Genomic DNA, 21,211 nt, shown 5'->3' on the forward strand with positions numbered 1-21,211 from the left:
ACATTCTTAGGGCAATCTTTGGCCAGATGTCCTTCGGTATGGCAAAAAAAACAAGTGGGCGAGTCGGATGATAGGTAAATCCAGTAGTTAGTATCATCGTATTCCATATGAACGGATTCAGGGAGTTATCAAAGTCTTCAGTTTGAATGTACATTTGTCTTCGAAGCTTAAAATGTGGGAGAATCCTGGAATTGACAAACCTGCTCTAATTGGGGTAATCCTAGACATGATTTTCACACAGAGTTTTAACAATACCTCTTCAATAACATAGTATGGGATCACAGGACAGACGTTGGATAATATAATACATTTGTTTTTGGTTAGAAGGGGTCGTATTTCCAGTGATACATTGTTTATTAAGATCGTAGGGTTTGTCAATATCAGATCTTCAACAGTTTTCTAACTAGAGAGAAAGATGCATATCCTTCCGTTCGATATACGTGAAACAAACCGAATGTTGCTAGGGGTTGTAAGTTTCCCTATAGCTAGCACATAATCCTTCATACTGATCCCATCATGAGATTCGATTACAATAGCTTGTTCTTTGGAGAGGTACGACTGTATTGCAGCAAAATAGCTTAACCTTGAATTACGTTCGTTACTAGGCCTAGTTGTGATGGTTGTCATTTGGTTACCTGATGCAGTGTTAGGGTGTGGGGTTATTTACAGTGTTGTTATTATTTCTTGGCTTACTTGGTGTCTGTTGAGGAAAAATATCATTGATTTCTTTTTTTTTTTTTTTTGCTAGGGGCTTTACGTCGCACCGACACAGATAGGTCTTATGGCGACGATGGGACAGGAAAGGCCTAGGAGTTGGAAGGAAGCGGCCGTGGCCTTAATTAAGGTACAGCCCCAGCATTTGCCTGGTGTGAAAATGGGAAACCACGGAAAACCATTTTCAGGGCTGCCGATAGTGGGATTCGAACCTACTATCTCCCGGATGCAAGCTCACAGCCGCGCGCCTCTACGCGCACGGCCAACTCGCCCGGTCATTGATTTCTTCATTAATTGAATTTGATAGATACCGACCTCTATCAACAGAGGTGGCCATTTTGAGTGGGTCAACAAAGGGTTTTAGGTTATGTGTATAGTTCTTTACTTCTCACAAAGACCACGGATATAATGTCAGGTATCTTACTTACAAGAATGTAGTAGGTGATCTAAATATTTACTTCTGATCACTCATACACTAATGTAACTTTACCATACCTGCCAACTTTTAGAAACCAAAAATAGGAAGATTTTTTTATTCCTGGATTTCATCACATATATTCCACCACGGTCTAGGTGAAAAAAGGTCAAGATAAAAGGCATACATATCTACAGTTACAATGCGAATTGCCCGTTAAATTTCAAATCTTAAACTACCAAAACATAAAAATGGTTACAAGAAAATGTACCTTATCATTATCATTTATGACACTTAAACGAATAATAATATTTATGTCACACCGACACACGCAACAAAATGCATAATATCGTATTTTCTCGCGTAATTAATGCACTTTTTGACGAAAAATAAGGCGAAAACTTCGGATGCGTAAATTATTCAAGCAATTAAGATATTTACAATTCATTTACATTTAAAAGATACATCAAATATAATATAAAAACACAACTGGTTCAACTCGTTTGCGGTTATCGTCATTTGGCGTAAAATTCCGGAGTGAGATTTTCCCTGAAAATTCAAATAGGGTACATCAGGTAAGTTAGACACGTGGGATTGAAGTACCAACTGGAAAATATTCTTCCCATTACGAGCTGACAATACGACCTGGAGTGAAAACATGAATTAATAAAAGTACAATTCATGTAATGCCATAACAATGACATAACGGCAAAAAAACTGTGCAACACGAGAAGGGCCGGGCATCGAAGGAGGGACCCTGCTACATTACTCCAAACCGTTCGTATCCAATCTTGTATGAGTGACGTGTCCATCCATCCTTCTTCTTCTTGAATACGAACGTGGATCACTCGCGGAAATTTTGCTTTGGGCATTGTTTTTCGTTTTAGATCAATGTAAGGTGTAAGCTTTTTGAGATCAGCTGTTATATCAAGCATTGCAGTACATCGTTGTTTTTTGCTTCCGGTAGCGCGTACGATAACACTGTATGATCCTTTCTTATCGATTGTTCGACTTTGTGGCATATGGAAACTGATTGGCGTCTGATCTGCGGTTCCTATAAGGGAGATCAAATATTCCTCACTTTACGCTTCTCAATCACAAAACGATGAAAATGGTTTAAATCATTCGTCATTTTTTTGGCATGATGATGTTCTTCGCCGAAGAGGAAGTCCATTTCTCTTCATAAAATTAATCAAGACTCGGCTAACCATCAAATCCGAGACACTGATTCCATGTGCAGCGGTTATTTCACATTCTTTAAAATACTGCATTTCGTGAGAAATTGCTTATCCAACGTTGCGTCACAAAATCATAAATTTAAGCAGATCCTTCTCTACTTGCGGAAACTTGCCGCTTTTTGGTCCGCGAAATGCTTTGCAAGACATGTTGGCCGCTTGACGTGCACTTCTGTTACCGCGGTAGCGCACTTTTCATTTGGGCAATGAATACTCGCTGCCCTCTTCCCGTATGTTTCGGCGTAACTGATCACCGCGAGTTAGTATGATGCAGTATTACTCGAATACTGTGGACTGACAATTTTGAGATCACAGAATGTCACGTACCCGAAACACTCGTAAAACTAGTGCCGGCTAATAACAGCACGTTGCCCTGTATCTGGAATGCCCGCTTTTGCAATAGGAAGCCTGCTACTTGAGTAGTTGACATCTTTATTTCTAAACGCATCCGGAGCTGCGTGATGGATGTTCGAAGTTGTGGGAGCGTCAAATACGTGAACATTTGTTTTTTGTCCACTTTGGACCCAAAAATATTGGGATGCGTAAATTATGCAAGGGCGTTACTTACGTGAAAGAGTATGGTAGTTTCTTTATCAGATGGTAAAATGAACGGAAATTTATAGGTATCTCTGAACACTTGCAGATAACGTTTGTTATATTTTTGGCCTTAACGAGAAAATAAACTACCTGAAACTGTCACCGACACAACCCCCTTAAAAACATTCAACTCATTAAAATGATGCACTTAAATACGCAAAACTACCACATACAAAACAATTCTATATGACCCATACATTATTAACATACGACTATGGCAGTGGGGGAAAGCATACAAATGCAAGAAAAAAAGGGGCCTAAAACTCCGACGAAACTACGCACAGAAACGATGTTAACAGCGCACGAACAACAATAATAAACTCATTCTTTCATCCCGATTAACTGAGTCGCTAGCGCGCGCCAGCCTGTCTTGCTTGCAGGATAATTGCCGCCCCGAATCCCCAGCTGTATAAAGCGGACACGCTGCTGCGGTGAGCTGGAAACACGATACACGAAGGCGCAGGACGAAATACTCACGAAATAAAGCATCAAATAAATACTCTTGAAAATGAGGTTTCGTAAATTACACAAACACATAAGAATTTATCGTAGGGGAAGAGTATTGGCCGTACTAGAAGTTATATTGGTCAAAAATAGGAAGAAGTAAAAATAAATCGGAAAATCGGAAGACGAGTTAAAAACCGGAAAGTTTCCGGGTAAATCGGAAGGGTTGGCAGGTATGCTTTACGAACCTCTATTATATAGGCAAACTTGAGCAAGATAATTACTTGCGGACATCATCAGTCACTGCCTTGTATACAATCTTATATGAAATATTACCTCATAAAAGATGCCAGAAGTGTTGTCCTTCCTGGTTTATACAGGCATTGTATCTGGTAACCACATTCTGGCCGACACAAGTGAGTTCTGCCACTGTAAGGTTTTTTATTTCAATCGTACTATTTTCTTTCAGTTCCTCCAATGTGCGAGGATTTGTTCAATACACATTTTCTTTCAGTTTGCCCCACAAGTAAAAACCACACACTATCAGATCTGGAGAACGAGGGGGACTCGGGGGACTCTGGGGACGAGACCACTCTGTCTCCAAATACTTCGAAGATTGAAAGAAAGGAATCTTCTGCTGTATGAGCAGGGAATGAATCTTGTTGAAACCACCCACATGATTTTTCTTCTTCCGTTAACTGATGGAAGAATGGCATTAAAATGTCATCTTGGTTCTTCTCTGCATTTACTGTAATCTTAAAAAAAGGCCCAATTATTTGTCTTGCACACCAAACACCAATCTTCCTATCATAATGAGGGACTTCATAAACAGGATTAAGATTTTGTGCAAACCAATACCAAGAGTTATGACTGTTCACATGACCATTAAGATGAAACCAGAACTTTTACAGACAAAAATACAGTGTTGCATTGATAACTGTCTCATCATGTTAACAGCTGATATTCAGACTGGCGACTCATGCCTGCCAAGTTGAACATGTGCAGGCTGCTTGCAAGGTCAAGAACTATGCATGTGCCTACCATACTGCAGCTGCCGTGGCCCAGAGTACAAACACCGTGCATTCTGTTTGGGTTTATAAGAGAAACCGTGTAAATTAGCCAGGTTTCACACCCTCGTAATTAAGATATGAACAGTTCAACAATAAAAAATTGACATATTAAAAATTATGAAGTCCTTGTATCATGTATCATTGACCTTGGGTGAGGTGGTACAGTTACAACAAAAAGTGATGCAACTACTTTATTGTTGAACAACATTTTCCTGTTCAATGGAGCACTGCTCAGGAAACCAGCCTTAAACACGACCGTTTGTATGAACTTGGGAGTTGTATTACATGAACTGTATTACCTCGTCTAGAAAGTGCTTTCTCACACTTTGAACCATAATACTCTGCAGAATGTATGAAGAATGGTCAGATGTGAGACTATCTGACAAAGCATTCCAGTCCCATCAGACTATATCTATCCCCAACACGACAAAGATATGTAGTCATTGCATGAACACTCGGCTATATATGTTTGGTCATATCTGGTTCTCCATGGCCTGAAAACATGAACTGGCCCGACCTCTGCCGAACTGAAAGAAGTCAGAGAAAATCACACGATCCCAATCATGATTAACTCCATCTCAGCGGACTGACCAGCTTTTCAATGGAGAGAGACTCTCTGGTGGCAGCTTTTCTGCAATAGAGTTCGGCTTCTTGTAATTGTTTACAGACCGTGTATGGACATTCAGGAAAACAGGTCACCTGCATGAGCTCCGTTGAGTTTAACAATGAGTTCTCCTGTAAAGTTTCAACTAACCTGTTGTCTTCTTTCCTCGTAGGAACCCACTTTCAACTAGTGTCCAGTAAATGTCCAATGCCACTGCTGTATCCGTCTCTGAGCAGTCCTAGGCGATACACCACACCGAACTGCTACCTTACAAATGCTAAAATTGCCATGTTGGATGAAAGCCAGCACTTGCTCCCTTGACGAGTATCAATAATGTGTCATGTCAGAATGGAGTGAAGATGTAGCATCAAAATTAGCTTGACCAAACTTTGTATGTTTGTTGCCAGACGTTCATAACGGTGTATTCGAGAAAGAGTCCTTCAGGATTTGAACCTTAGCCATTATGGTAGGCACGATTTTTGTAGCCTAGAGCTGACCCACTGTGCTACATAGGAGCGTGACATGTGCATATAATTTTATAGTGATGTATGTAAGTGTATGTCATGAGGAGGGAGAAGGTAGAGTGAAAGTGGCTGACACAACGAGTGAGAACTACAGGCCATGATGCAAAATGCATACAGTTGACTGTACAAAACTGAACATAGCTGAAGTGTACTTTCTTATATTTCATGTCTCCAAAGATGCGACAATTCTTGTTTTCATCTCTACTATTTAATTCAAAATAGAGATACATAGGTGACTTGCTGTACAGAAAGGGACTCAAAGTCAGCAAACACAGCAGAGTTGAACAAATGTGTCCAGGGTGTAAAAATTGCATTTATATATTTTGACTTCTTGCACTACCTATGGGTTTTCTTAACAAACTAAGTTATGCAGCAGTTCGCCACTCCATGTCATAGGTTTGTAATTAATGATAGGACGGATGGAAACATCAGTTTTATGTATTTTGGGAAGTGCTTTGGCAGTTGGCAGGCCTGGATTCATATTAATTAACTTAATTCTTTCTTTGTCTGTTTATAGACATGATGCATTTTTTTGTGTTTGTTTAAGCTGATGCTGAATTTTTAGTGTAAGGACTCTTTTGATTACAAAAAATGAGCTGTCTGTGGAGAATTGTTTTAGTTTTTTCTATTCATCATAACAGTGGAGTTGCCTTTATAGGCTTTTGTTATGGTAAGATCATTGTCAGTGATTTTCTTCTTAAAATCTAATATTTGTTTTTGTGTTGGGAGTTTAGTTTAGTTTGATTACAAACCCAGTCATTTATATAAAATTTCACAGTTCATCCAACATTTCCTCAAAATAAATTACAATTTTTTATCTGGGAATTCCATTAAGAGCACTAATGAATTGGTTGAAAAACTGAATCATGTTACCTTTTTTTTTTTTGCAAGCTGCTTTACGTCGCACCGACACAGAGAGGTCTTATGCCGACGATGGGATAGGAAAGGGCTAGGAGTGGGGAGAAAGCGTGCATGGCCTTAATTAAGGTACAGCCCCAGCATTTTCCTGGTGTGAAAATGGGAAACCACGGAATACCATCTTCAGGGCTGCCGACAGTGGGGTGCGAACCCACTATCTCCCAACTATTATCTCCATTCCTTCAATATTGTTAATGTGTACCCAAGCATCCAGATTTCAAAAATTTGACCCATTATTCACAACAATTTAAATAAACACAGTGGCCTGAACCCACTAGAAAATGAAGATTTCATCTCTATTCTAAAAATAGTTTTGAATAACAATTATTTCATATCTGACAATACCATTTATCAGCAAAATGGGTTAGCTATGGGATCGCCAGCATCAGGCATCCTAGCTGAAATCTATCTGGATCATTTAGAACACACCAAAGTTAATAACAAGAACATCTTTAGTAGTCTTATTTTTTGGACAAGATATGTGGATGACATTCTTGTGATCATGAACAAAAGTGAAACTTATGCCATCACCACTCTATCCAACCTTAATCAAATTAACCCACATATCAAGTTTACGCTACAATCAGAGAACGATAAAAAACTTGATTATTTAGATCTAATGATCATCAGACAACCTGCTTCATTGAGCTACAACATTTTTAGAAAACCAATGCAAACCGTTAACACAATCCATCAAGATTCCATACATCCACATGCCCATATTACAGTACAATGCACTTTTAGTATCCTGTTGTCTAAAAATAACTTTAAAATGAATTAAACACCATTCGCAAGATAGCTAAACTTAATGGCTTCAAGAGCTTCTTTATAGAGAAAATCATTAACCCTTTCCGCTCGTGTGTCGACCTGAGGTCGACAGCCGTCACTTAGCGTTATAGCTCGTGTGTCGACCCTGAGTCGATCCAATGTTTCGCCGCTCATTGCTAGGTTACCTGGCAAGCCAGGACTTTTGTACTTCGTTTCGTAAGTGCTGATCTCTTCCGGAAACCGAAAGAAACAAAATACGAGTGTTTTAGTTTCTCTTTGCTCGGCAAAATTGCTCCGTTTCCTTGACAATGGAAAGCAGCTGCGTGAAGCAACATGGTGGCGCACAGTCTGACCGAAGCTGAGATTCTTGCGTCTATTTCGGCTGATTTTGTTGATAGTGACCATGAAAGTGATGAAAATTTTGAATCTGGCGATGAAAGTGATATATCCATTAGTGATTCAAGTGATGATATCGATATCAGTGTCGCAAGAAATCACAGAGGAGGCGGTAGTATTACGACTCATCCCGGTCCCAGTCATACAGTGCTGACTTCAAATATACCTTGGAGATCGTGGAGAACTGGTGATGCAGGATTACCCAAATTTCCTTTCAGGTTAGTGAGTGGATTCATAACGTGTGGCAATAGACCTAAAATAGAACTAGAGTACTGGCAGCTATTTTTTACTGATCAGTTGCTAACCTCTATTGTCCATGAGACGAACAAATTTGCCGAAATGAAAATACAGCAAAATACTCCACTTCAGAAGAGATCTATCTAGTTTTCTTGGAAAGCTGTGACTTTAGAAGAGCTGAAGGCATTTATTGGTGTAATTATCAACATGGGGATGAACAGTAAGACAGAAATGCAGGATTATTTTAGTGAAGACTGGTTGGATAAGCAGGTGTTCTACAAAGATGTGTTCTATAGAGACAGATTTCTACAGATATTCTGGAATCTCCATCTTTCTTCCCCTGATGCTGATAGGGCAGGCCCACAATCTAGAGGTTCGAAGGTCAGAAATATAGTGTCGTACCTGGACACGAAATTCAGGGAACACTTCATTCCAGGAAAGAATCTGTGTGTTGATGAAAGCACTGTAGGCTTCAAGGGTCGTGTCGTGTTCAAGTGTTACAATAAGCAGAAACCAACAAAGTGGGGACTCCATATTTATGTACTGTCAGACTCGAGTACCGGATACATATGTGCTATTGAACATTATTATGGTTCAATAAACACACAATCACTTGTTAGGCAAGATTTACCCTTCACATGCAGGATAGTTATTCATTTGGTTACAAAAGTTTTGCAAGCCACCAACGAAACTGGGTTTCATGTCTTTACGGACCGGTTCTATACCAGTTACGACCTTGCAGCTGAGCTACTGAAACTAAAGGTCCATATTACAGGCACTGTAATGGTAAATAGGAGAGGTCTGCCATTACAAGTGAGAACAGCCGCAACAAGGAGAATGAAACAACATGACATTATTGCACTCCGAACAGATAATACTTCTTGCTTGGTTTGGAAGGACAAGCGAATTATTGCTTTTCTGTCTACTTTCTATGACGATTCCACTCAGCCTGTGCAAAGAATAAGACATCAAGGTGCCGAGGAAATTGTAGAGAAACCTACAGTCGTATGTGCTTATAATCAATACATGGGGGGGCGTTGATCTTTCTGACCACTATGCTAGCTCATACCCATTCACACGTAAATCAGTGAAGTGGTGGAGAAAAATGTTCTTCTGGCTTCTGGAGATCACAATAGTGAATGCCTTCCTACTCTTCAAAGAAGGTAACAATGGAATCACCCATCTGAAGTTCAGGAAAAACTTGGTAAGACAACTTGTAGGAAATGTGCGGAATACACAGAGCAGGAAAAGGGGAAGACCTTCCTCAACGGATGAAGAAGTGAGGCTGAATGGCAAGCTACACCTGCTGTACCCCCATCCTGAAGGAAAAACTAAAGATTGCAAGGTTTGCAGTGACAGGAAAGTTGTTGGAGGGAGGAGAGAGACAGTCCACTTCTGTAAAACCTGTGAGAAGCAACCAGGTCTCCATCCAGGCATTTGCTTTGAATGCTTCCACACACTCAAGGCATACCATTAAGAAAGTGGAAAACATTATTTTGTGCATTGTAAATACCATAAATTAATTCATTTTGTAGTTCCTTCCTGTATATATTGTTACAACCAGTACTTAATACAAGGTTTAAAAAAATGAAGAATGCTGACAGAAATAAATACGAGTGGGGAGAAATCAGGACTTACAAATAATTCGAGTGGAAAGGGTTAATAAACATAAACACCAACCTTCAATCACCTTAACAAAAGAAAAAGCTCACAACAATTTTTTTACCTACTTTTACATTTAATAATAAACAAGTGAGCCTCCGTGGCACAAGGCGGCAGCGCGTCGGCCTCTCACCGCTGGATACCGTGGTTCAAATCCCAGTCACTCCATGTGAGATTTGTGCCGGACAAAGCGGAGGCGAGACAGGTTTTTCTCCGAGTACTCCGGTTTTCCCTGTTATCTTTCATTCCAGCAACAGTCTCCATTCTCATTTCATAGCATCTGTCAGTCATTAATAAATCACTTTGGGAGTGGCGACCCCATCGTACTAATAGCCTATATCTGCTTCATTCACTCCATCCCTGACCCGGTCAATGACTGGAAAACAGGTTGTAGGTTTTCATTTTCAATAAACAAGTCTACCAAATCACAAACATATTTAAAAAGCATGATGTCAAAATAGCCTTCAAAACTTGTAACAGAAACACAGATATTTTATACAATACCAATTCTTTTAACCATAGCAATAAGTTCACCAAGTCAGGTGTTTATAGACTCAATTGTAATAATTGTAATGCACCTTTATGTCAGGTAGGAGCTTCCATACAAGATACTTCGAGCATGTTAACGCCCTGAAATATAATAGATTTTCGGCCATGGGACAGAACATGGGGGATACTAACCATAGTGCACTAATATCAACGAAGACATGAAATATTCTCAAAGTTATACAAAAAGGCACCCTGCTCAATATTATGGAATATTGTTTTATCCACCTGGAACAGTTTTTCAATCCTAACTTCAATCTAAATGAAGTTTTAGAGAAATCAAACATTTTATTTGACCTTTTAATTCCTATCTTTAGTAATCATGTCTCAGATAAAAATAATTCTTTCTTTACAATATACAATTTCCATTTATTTTGGAAAGACCTCCTGTATTTACAGGCTGCCGCTAAGAACAAGGTAAAACATATAAAATTTTTTTGTACATTTCTATTAATTAAAGAAAATTCTAAATTATAAAGGAACAGTATAACTAGTGCGGCATTTCAGAGCTGCAGCTGTAGAAGTGGTGTCTCAGGATCTTGATGGAGCCTCGGATGACGAGGGTTGCGATTTTGGGGATGAGCTTTATTGGGAGTTGGAAACGCTTCTATGTGGCAATGAAGTGACGAGGTATGGTACTGCGAGCTCCGACCATTATCCCTATTATTTTGATTTCCTGAAGGTGGTATTTAGATTTGTAGTAAGGGATAGTGGGTTTGTATTTATTAATCTTTTCTAGATTAACCTCCTCTGGCTGACCGCTATGGTGCTCAAACCTGAATCCTTGAGAGCTGTTGTCCTTAAATTAAATTCCCCTCTCAGCAAGTCTTTCTTTCCACATCCTTCAACCTTAGACACCCCTTCTCTCCTCCCCTCCCAGTTCACCGCCCTTCTTTACCTCCTCCCTGCTTCCTCCAGCAAGTCAGTGCTTGTTCTACATCAGACATTAGAGGTTAGTCTCATATTTTTTCTACTTTTAAATTTCTTTTCTATATATTTATTCATTCCTAATTCTGGCTGTCATTTCCAGATTTACTTCTTTGATTGAGGTCCTAAGTCAACTTAAAGACATCATATTATGACAAGAAGATCATAACCACAATTTTTCTTATTATATGTATTTCAATGTTATAATTTTTCCTGCAACATTTTCTTTGTCTGGTATACATATGTTTTAGTTATCACATAATCTGTTTAATTTTGTTTGGCTGAAAATGGCCACTAAGTGGCTGAAACTAGTATCAAGACTGATGTAATATTATTTACTTGATATATTGTATTTAAAAAGTCAATTTATTTCTTATAACTGCACTTCAATACGGAACAAAAATGAAATTTATAGCTTATAACTTGATGTCATGGAAACTTTGTACAACTGGGAAGAAAATTAATGAAAGCTGTAATTGCATTTTTCTCAAAATACAGTTTTCTGAATAGTAACAATAAATAATTAATATCTTCTGATGTATTGCACCTAGTAGCATGAATTATTTTAAAAAAATGCTCTATCTTAAGCCATCTCAAAAGTGAAAAATCCGACTTTGGGTCCCTCTCTGCGCACAGAATAAGAATTATACTCACTTTTGCACAGGTTCTTTAAAGTTTTCCTGCTCCTCAACTTGGTGCTCAGAACTTCTCTCCATCACAGAAGTATGGTGTCCTTCACTTGACAACACAAAGCTAAAAGTTGGAGAATCACTATCATAGCCAGCATCCACGTGTGTCTGGATGACACACACATCTCCTTTGCAGTTGTTGAGGACTAATGATTCTCTCACTGCTACTTCACCCACGCTATATGACAGGAAATTGAAAAAACTGATAAAGTAAGGGCACATACAGTAATACAAGGGGAAAAAATAAATTTTCATAGGAACCAAAATACGTAAATACAATTTACAAAACCTCCGAGATAGGAAAAATGCTAAGATTATTGAGCTGGCTTAGGCGTATCAAACTTACATTTTAACAGCGTCTTTGAATTTAGATATCAATGTTTGCAAGTGTTTTGAAATGAGAAATTTTACTACGGTACCATGAACTCTCACTGCAGCCTGATTGTCAAAGTAAATAAATGGCCTTTGATTATCTGTAATAACTTACTGTATTATAATTCTTCAATACTGTCAAGATTTTTCTCTTTTGCATTCTGCCATATACTACTTCTAGATCTAAATAAAATTCCAAGTATTTAATAGTTAGTCATTTGGAAAATGTTGAAATTACGATCTTGACAACTCCTTGTGGTCAAAAAATGTATTGTTTTTTACCCACATTTACCAATGATTGCTCTTTTTTTCCACAATATCTGAAATAATTCAAATAATAATAATAATAATAATAATAATAATAATAATAATAATAATAATAATAATAATAATAATTTGTGGTACATTTTAAATTTTTAAATTTAATTTTTACAATTTGCTTTATGTTGCACCGACACCGATGGGACAGGAAAGTGCTAGGAGTGGAGTGGAAAGGAAGCGACATGGCCTTAATTATGGTACAGCCCCAGTATTAACCTGGAGTGTAAATTTGAAATCATGCAAAACCATATTCAGGGCTGCAGATAGTGGGGGTTTGAACCCACTATCTTCCGAATGCAAGCTGATAGCTATGCGACCCAAACCTTGTTTGGTATTCATGATATTTTGTGTGGCAACTGCTTTACCTGAATTGTGCAACTGAAATTTTATACAGAAATTAAAAAGTTTTACTATGTACTGTCTTCATGAAATACAAAATACAGTATATGCACAACATATTCCCAAAAAATTAGTGTTTAGGCAGTAAACACTATCTGTCTTAGTGAATCGGAGGAAGTGTGTCTGATTTATATTCCCAAGTTTGTGGGTTCGATCCTGATTGAGGTAGCTGCTTTTTGAAGGGTGAGCAAAAGTCTCGGCACTCTACATTATGACTGTTGGCATTTAAAAAAAGACCTCAGTTGCTATAACCAGCATCCACCTGACAAAACAAACTCAGTCCTAGGAGCTGTCCAGTACAGTTCTGCTTCCCTGCTAAAAGCCAGCAGAATTAGAATGTCAAACTTGGTATGCCAGCTGTGTCAACCATATTGAAGACCAGGAACTCAATAGCGGAGGCAATACAATTTAATATTAATATTATTATTATTATTATTATTGTTATTTAATCCACCTAGTCAGTTCATGAAAAAAACTGTTCACCATCAGAATATTGGCTAGAAGGGTAGAAGAGGTGGTCGTATATAATTCCTATCAATAGATTGTGTGCCAAAAAAATGGAGTCGATTCCAATCTTCTCCGCAGTGCTCACACGGAGTGAGGGCATATGACGCTGTTGATGGTGATTCATCCGTTGGACGGGGATGTTAAACCTTGAGATGTTATTCAACAGGAGTAGGTTATGTGCCAACACTGCGTTTCAACCTCTCCATATCTCATTTTCATCATCATCATCATCATCATCATCATCATCATCATCATCATCATCATCATCATCATCATCATCATCATCATCATCAAACATTATACAACATATAACATACAGCCATCACACTGGACACAGAAACACATACACATGCATAATATGATCTTCACCTCTGAGGCAACTCCATTACCAAAGAGGTGTGCACAAATAAATGAAGATCGCAAACTACTGTAATGTTACTGACCTCCAGTATATTCCAGAAGAACTGTGAATGTTACTCACATAAATTTGTTTTTGTTCGTCACTTCACTTAATATATCACACACCCACTGCTGCCATGTTACTTTGTGATAAGCTTTATTTGTTGGCCACTGACCACTGTCGGAGTGATGACATATTCATATTCAAGTGTCTGAGCATTAGAAAATAGACACATTATTATAACATTTTCCATCAGCCTGTAGTATGTTTTCTATTTTTTAAATTTACAATTTGATTTACATCGCACTGGCACAGATAGGTCTTATGGCAACGATGAAATAGTAAAGGCCTAGGTATGGGAAGGAAGCAGTCATGGCATTAATTAAGATACAGCCCCAGCATTTGCCTGGAGTGAAAATGGGCATAAAGCTTACCTTCTAAAATTCCTAAAGCACTAACTGGAATAAACTGCACTACAGAGTACAGAAATCCTCAGACAGCTTATAAGTGTTAATCACCTGGACAAGAGAGGTTTCTTCGTGTGATAAAATTTATTTCGCCTTTCCATGTACACAGCACATAACCTCAGACGAACCTCACAGAAAAAGGATGTCATGGTAAAAAAAATGATGCTTGAAACTGCTGTCACCACCAGAGTGTTCTGAATTAAAACAGTTTTTAAAATTAATTTGTCCACTTCCTGAGAACTCTTGTGGTATCTGTCACTGATCTTGTCAACACAGTTTGTAATTTTCTGGCCAGTTATAATTTTGGCAGAGATGACTGACCTAGGAAAATCCCAGAAAAAGAACATTGAACAGTGTTTTGTTAGGTGAGAAATGAAGAGGGGTCAGAAATAGTCTTTGTTAACAGTTTGCTATGATTAGAGTAAATAAGGTAAGGTGGGCTAGATCAAATATAATGTCATCAGTTACTTGACCTTGTAGAGGGAAAGGTGAGAAGTGAGTTGTCTGTATCATTAAAAAGCACAACACAATAAATGAATTATTGTTGTTGTTGTTATTATTATTATTATTATTATTATGATTATGTTTCAGAACAGATGCGAGATCCTAACTCCACCGGCAGCCTGGCTGACATTATCCTGTTCTTTAGAATATAGCCTGAAATTTCTCAGGACTGTTACATGACCTATCAGGGATTTGTTTCTACATTCACTGCAAACTGATTTATTAGCTGGCACAGCTCAGTATGATAACTGTCATAACCATAATAGTTCCACTATGACAGTACCATAGGTCAGATCTGCATTAGGCTGGGATGGATATTCTCTGCCCTGTTTGAGGAAGCCATCTCTATTGGCAAAGGAGTGGTTTCTGTCGCCCTCTTAGGGGAAGGAGTCTTTGCTTCCCTGCTCCACTTGTGTCGGCATAGGTTTATTTGTGCCAGGAAGGAGGTCAGACCTCACCTTCAGAAGTTCACTTTTTATGTTTATGAAATTGTTTGCTGGAGCAATTACCATTTTGTAGCCGGAAGAAACAATGAATGTGATAGACTCCACGCTATAATGCTGAAGTCTAGTATCTTGGCTGATACATTCAATGATTTAAACTTACGGTGCACTTGCTGGTATGAAAAACAATCCAGGGTCTTAAGCTCCTGGATCTTCTTCTCAATGAGATAGTTTACATCTCAAGGAGAATGAAAATCACAGACAATAGTGCATTTGGAGATGTGCACCTTTGTGCCATAACCTTCTTTTCCACATGTATCACACAGACTGGTTTGAATGAGATACCTTGTGTCCAAACCTCTAGCAATTATAACAACTGCATTTAAGGTGGAATGTATGGTCTCACATCACGACAGGTTGTTACCTTGTGTCCAAACCTCTAGCAATTATAACACTGCATTTAAGGTGGAATGTATGGTCTCACATCATGACAGGTTGTTACCCTGACTTTCTCCTGACAGTTTAAAAGAGACAATGAAGGCACTGGTGGCAATGTCTTCGCTGTAGACTTTGCGAGCAGTGCACCTGACATGTCATGCCACGGTTCTTGATGTCTTCTATTACCTCATTGTTTAAGATCAGGTCACAGTGAAGATCACTCAGCAAACCTGATCTAGAGATTTGGGCTCTTTTACTTTGATAGGAAGTTTGCCAATGTGGTTGCACTTAAGCCAAAAACTACTACTGTGAATCTTTTCAAGATCAAGTTTGCTGTAGACACTTTCTATGTGTCTACCAAACAAGATGGATTCGACCAGCTTGAAGTCATTTCAACTGGTTCTAGTAACAACCAGGAACCTTGAGAAGTTGGATCCTAATCTTTCAAGCTGTGCTTGTTTCCAGGGGGGACAGATCATGTCCACCCATTAGTTCACCTCCAGTACACTACAGGAGACCTAAACATACAGTAAGACATCCATTCTATTCTCTTAGGGACTCGGGTAGTGAACCATTCTAGACAGGCTTTGTACATTTCAGAGCCATACCCAAATGTATCCCCCCACCAAATGCCACTGACTCTCACCATGGGCTGTCTCTACAGCCACCACCACGCAGCCAACACAATACCCACCTGGCTTGGAAGGTCTTGCCTGGGGTGTGATGTTACACGATACCATATAGACATCTACCTTGTAGCATATACAGAGGGGTTCTATCTCAGGCATTTGACTGTGCCTCTGACCTATGTTTTCAGGCAGACATTACTACATGGATACAGAGTGCTCCCACATGTCAGGATGCAGATATTGTCTGGAATTTTGAGCACAGTCATGCACATAAGGTCGCACCTAGTCTGGTCAGGCATGGGGCAGCGGAACCATGCCATTTTTAACCAAAAACTGCATAACAGAGATGGCTGTGTGTGCAGGTGCGTTGTCATGGAAGACACAAATCAGGTCTTTTTTGATGAACACTGTTGCGCAATCTTCTTAAAACTTCCCAATAAAAGATTTGCACGTTGTTCACTTAAACTTGTCATCATAAAAAACAAAAAAGCGCTAGCAAAAACAATCACTGCAGATGAACAAATCAAGCCAGGTCGACAACACAGGTGGCACTGAACCGGCAATGATTTACGATGTACACGCCTAGTGGAAGAAATGCGTATTACACAAGCTTCGCTCACGGCAATGTTATTCCGGTTATTTTTGGGTACCCCCTCGTATGGTCTTGAGTAACACTTCATTAAAAAAAAAAAAAAATCAGAATTTCCTTTAGGATTCAAGGTATTAGAAAGATTTTTACTTTCTGCTGTAAAATATTACGATGTTTTGATCATCAGCCAACAAAATAAAGCTTACCACAAAGTAACATGGCAGCAGTGGGTGTGTGATATAGTGAAGTGAAGTGACAAACAAAAACAAATTTATGTGAGTAACATTCACAATTCTTCTGGAATATACTGGAGGTCAGTGACATTAATAACTCAGGAAACCATTACAACAAAGTCTAATCAGCACTCAAACAATTAGAACTAAATAAATAAGATAAATAACATCATGGTGTTCGGGCGGCAAGAAAATAAAACAATCAACAGGATGTAGGCTGTGATGGTAAATGCAGCATTAGTTCCATGTAACATGTGTAAAAATGAACAAAGAAACTCTCCAAAATTTCCGTAAGGAAGAACAATTCCAATGGTCATGTAAACATGAAGACTGCATTGCACAACCTAACATGAATGAGGTTATGGCGAACTTTTCCAAACAACTTGAAGAGTCTCTCAAAGTGCTAACGGAAGAAAACAAAGAATTACAGAAATTAGCAACCCTTTTTTCCAAAAAATATGATGACATTAAGAATGAACTAGACATTTTGAGGGAAGATAAGAAAAATGCGGAAATTGCAACAATGGCAGTTGTGAACGAGCTGGAAGACTTGAAACAGTATCAACGCAAAAACAACTTACTAGTGTATGGAGTTCCTGCTGATAAGAATGAAAAAGTGTTCCAGAAAGTAACTGAAGAAGGTGCTGGGAATCGATATAAAGCTACACACAGACTTCCGTCCACGAAACCTGGACCACACCCGATCACTGTTAAGTTTGTTAATCGATGGAAGAAAGAAGAAATACTCAGTATAATAATAATTTTTAAAAAACCCCCTCTAAAAACGAACAAAATCAAATATAGTTCGGTAAATAACATCTATCTAAACGAGCACTTAAACGCCTAGGAATGAGACCCTTGCCAAAAATACCACAAGCTACGGCAACAGGGGAAATATTTGGCATATGGGTCAGGAACTGCAAAGTCTATATCTGTAAGGTCCAGGACGGTCCTTTGAGGTTAGTGGCAAACTCTGAAGTTCTGCATGAACCTGCTCACTTCAGCTGATCGGGAAGCAACGAGGTAATCTTTCCTTGTGTTGTACCCACCTCAATTGCAAGCTTTCTTCTCTTGATTTCAAATTTTGTCTTTACACAAGCAAACATAGATCCTGATAACAAATTTCTTAAAGAAAAGGAATTTAAATGTGAAACCCTAAATAATTATATAAAAGATAGAGTTTTAGAATGTAGATCATGTGACTTGAAAGGTTTACACATAAATGCACAAAGCATGGAAAGTAAATTTGATGATATCCAAATTATCTTAGATCATCAGATTAAAGAAATAGATATTCTTGCAATCTCAAAAAATTGGTTAACCAACAAACTAACCCAGGCTTTTGAAATTAAACAAAATATATTTCTCATGTGTGGTAAGAGAGCAGTTAGGTGGGGGTGTTATTTCGCTTTATGTTTTAAACAAATGGAAAAGCAATGTCATAAAGGAAGTAAATAAATACCATAGCATACTGCAAGTTACGTTTACAAAAGGAAATCTAAGATATGAAATCATTACCATGTATAACCCACAGGAAAGTAACTCGCCAAGTTTTATGTTCGATGTAGAAAATATCCTAAACAGTAATTCAGAGCATACTTCAATGATATTTGGGGATACAAATATAGACTTGCTCTCAATCTCCAGAAACAGAACTTTGTATGACAATTTAATAACAGCTTATGGTTATATAACATGTAATAACAAATACCCAACTAGAGTATCGAAAACAACCTCCAAAGTAATTGATCACATACTGGTCACAAACAGTAGTAAAAAATGTAATGTATTCAATATAACAAATAACTGATCACTACCTACTAGTATGTGAAATTTCTAGTGAAAAATCAGTTCCAGAAGTACCAATAATCAAAGACAGTGGCAAGCAATTTGTAAATTACAACAAATTAAATCAGCATATCCTACACAATAAATTTAACTGTGAGGAAATAGACATAAACACCTATTATAAAACACATTAGATCAAGATGACAGTGACTTACATGATGTTCGCGTGTAATATTGCCGCTTAGAACTACTGAATAATCAGTAATTCTAAGCTATATTTTACCGTCTGAAGCACCAGTGATGCTGTTGAATACTTTTGTAAGTGAGTTTGGTTTTAAATCTGCACTGTGGAGATTAGTGTTCATTAAAGGATCAATTTCATACCTAACCTTATCCTCTTAGCTAACCAATAATGGCCGCCTCTGTTGATAGAGGTCGACAAGTTTTTTCTAACTCACTGAATCTAAATAATGAAAATCAGCAAGTCTCAAGTAACCTCATGAATCAACAGGATAAAGAGAGCATAATTCCCACCCGTACCAGTGAACCAGGTAACCTCATGACAACCTCTGTTACTGTTCCTAAAACACTTAATCAATATCCTAACAATCCAAGGTTAAGTTACTCTGCAGCAATGCATTTTCCTATCCTACCAAAGATCAAGCTATTGTTATTGAATCTTGTGATGGTATTAGTATCCGAGATTATATACTAGCAATTGGAAAACTGACTAGCCCTAGTAACATCCGATTTGTCTCAAGGCTAAGGGAAGAATATGTATCTTCCTTGCAAGTCAGAAGTGTGTTGAAGAATTAATTTCAAAACACCCCAAGATTCTCATAAATAGTGTTTCCTTGGAAATAAGACCTCTCCTAACTAAAAACAAACGAGTTATTCTATTTAATGTTTGCCCTGTGATACCCAATATTGTTATTGAAGAAGAATTTCTCAAACTCGGCATTAAACTAATGTCAAAGATATCGCCTATTAGAGCAGGTCTAACAATCCCTGGAATTTCTCACATTCTCAGTTTTCAGAGACAAATTTATGTTCAAAATGAAGACTTTAACAAACTTCCAGACTCGCTCCAAATCGAATATGAGGGTACCAATTACTGGATTTATTATTATCCTCCAACACACCCACCTGCTTCCTTTGTAAAACTGAGGGGCACTTAGCTAGAAACTGTCCTGATAATAATGAAATGAAGATTCCTCACTCAATCAAAACAGTCATTCTCATGATAAGATCAATCTAACGGAATTTCCTCAACTAGTAGAGGATACATAAAAAATGAAAAGAAAAAAAAAACTGTCAAGAAAATATTACCTGTACTCCCTCACAAACTACTCTACAGACAACTGCTACATCTACAACTCTTCAGTGTTCCCAAAATCAAAACTGTGGTCCTTTACCCTCAGTTGAAACAACTCTAACCTCTCCTTTGGAATTTCCTCAAAACTCCTCATGTTTTCATCTTGCTGGATCAAAGAAGCCAATATCACTACCTAACAGTGAAACTATAGACAGAAAAGACCTTGATTTTAAGAAACCTCCCCTAACAACTGAACCTACAACAAGTGAACAGGCAGGAAAACACAAGACAAAACAAACTTATAAGAAACCAAAGAAAAAGAAAGCACAACTATTAATGATATGCTTAAGCCAATTAAGCAAGTTCTAGAAGCCAACCCTCAGTCCTTCCCCTTCAGTTACTTACAACTCCAATCCTTTTTTGAAAACAGTATTGGAGTTAATGACATAACAACGATAGCTTCCAATTACACCCAAGATCTAGAGGGTTTAGCCCAAGCCCTTCAAAAACTATATCCATACTACACTGAAAAATTCATAAAGAACAGGAGTACTCGAGTAGTCATGAAACTGCTTAAAGCTAGCAGTGAAAACCGAGATTACTCCAGCGATGACTCTACTTCCCTCACATAATGATGATGACATTCCCTCCACACCTGTTTGTCATTCTTATGATTATAACATTACTTCAATGGAACCTCAACAGTTTTCAATCACAGCGTGAGTATTTACAACTTCTACTAAATAAACATCAGCCTTCAGTTGTCTGTCTACAAGAAACTAACTTTCAAGACAACTTTGTTTCCCATTTAAGACAGTTCAATGTACATTATAAAAACCAAATTAATCCAAATCATTCAAGTGGAGGCGTAGCTACCTATGTTAAAAATAATTTACGCCATCAAGAGGTTCTTTTAACTACTGATTTACAAGCAGTTGCAGTTTTGTTATACCTACCACAAGCTATATGCATATGTAATGTTTATTTTCCTATGAGTAGTACATCTCATGCTGATGAGTTAAGAAACCTAATACACCAACTCCCCAAACCATTGTGATAG

General features: G+C 38.1%; 1 protein-coding gene across 5 annotated transcripts in view; it reads right to left on the reverse strand.

Annotated features, from left to right (window-relative positions):
• LOC136856909 (protein nessun dorma) overlaps nucleotides 1-21,211 on the reverse strand; it is a 210,385-nt gene that overhangs the window by 13,418 nt on the left and 175,756 nt on the right. For all 5 annotated transcript variants that reach the window (XM_067135149.2, XM_067135148.2, XM_067135145.2 and 2 more), the window contains one exon: nucleotides 11,712-11,924. In XM_067135149.2, the coding sequence (XP_066991250.1) occupies nucleotides 11,712-11,924 (213 nt within the window). The remainder of the gene's footprint in view (nucleotides 1-11,711; nucleotides 11,925-21,211) is intronic.

The sequence above is a fragment of the Anabrus simplex genome, chromosome 1, assembly GCF_040414725.1.
Source record: "Anabrus simplex isolate iqAnaSimp1 chromosome 1, ASM4041472v1, whole genome shotgun sequence".
Taxonomy (NCBI): Eukaryota; Metazoa; Arthropoda; class Insecta; order Orthoptera; family Tettigoniidae; genus Anabrus; species Anabrus simplex.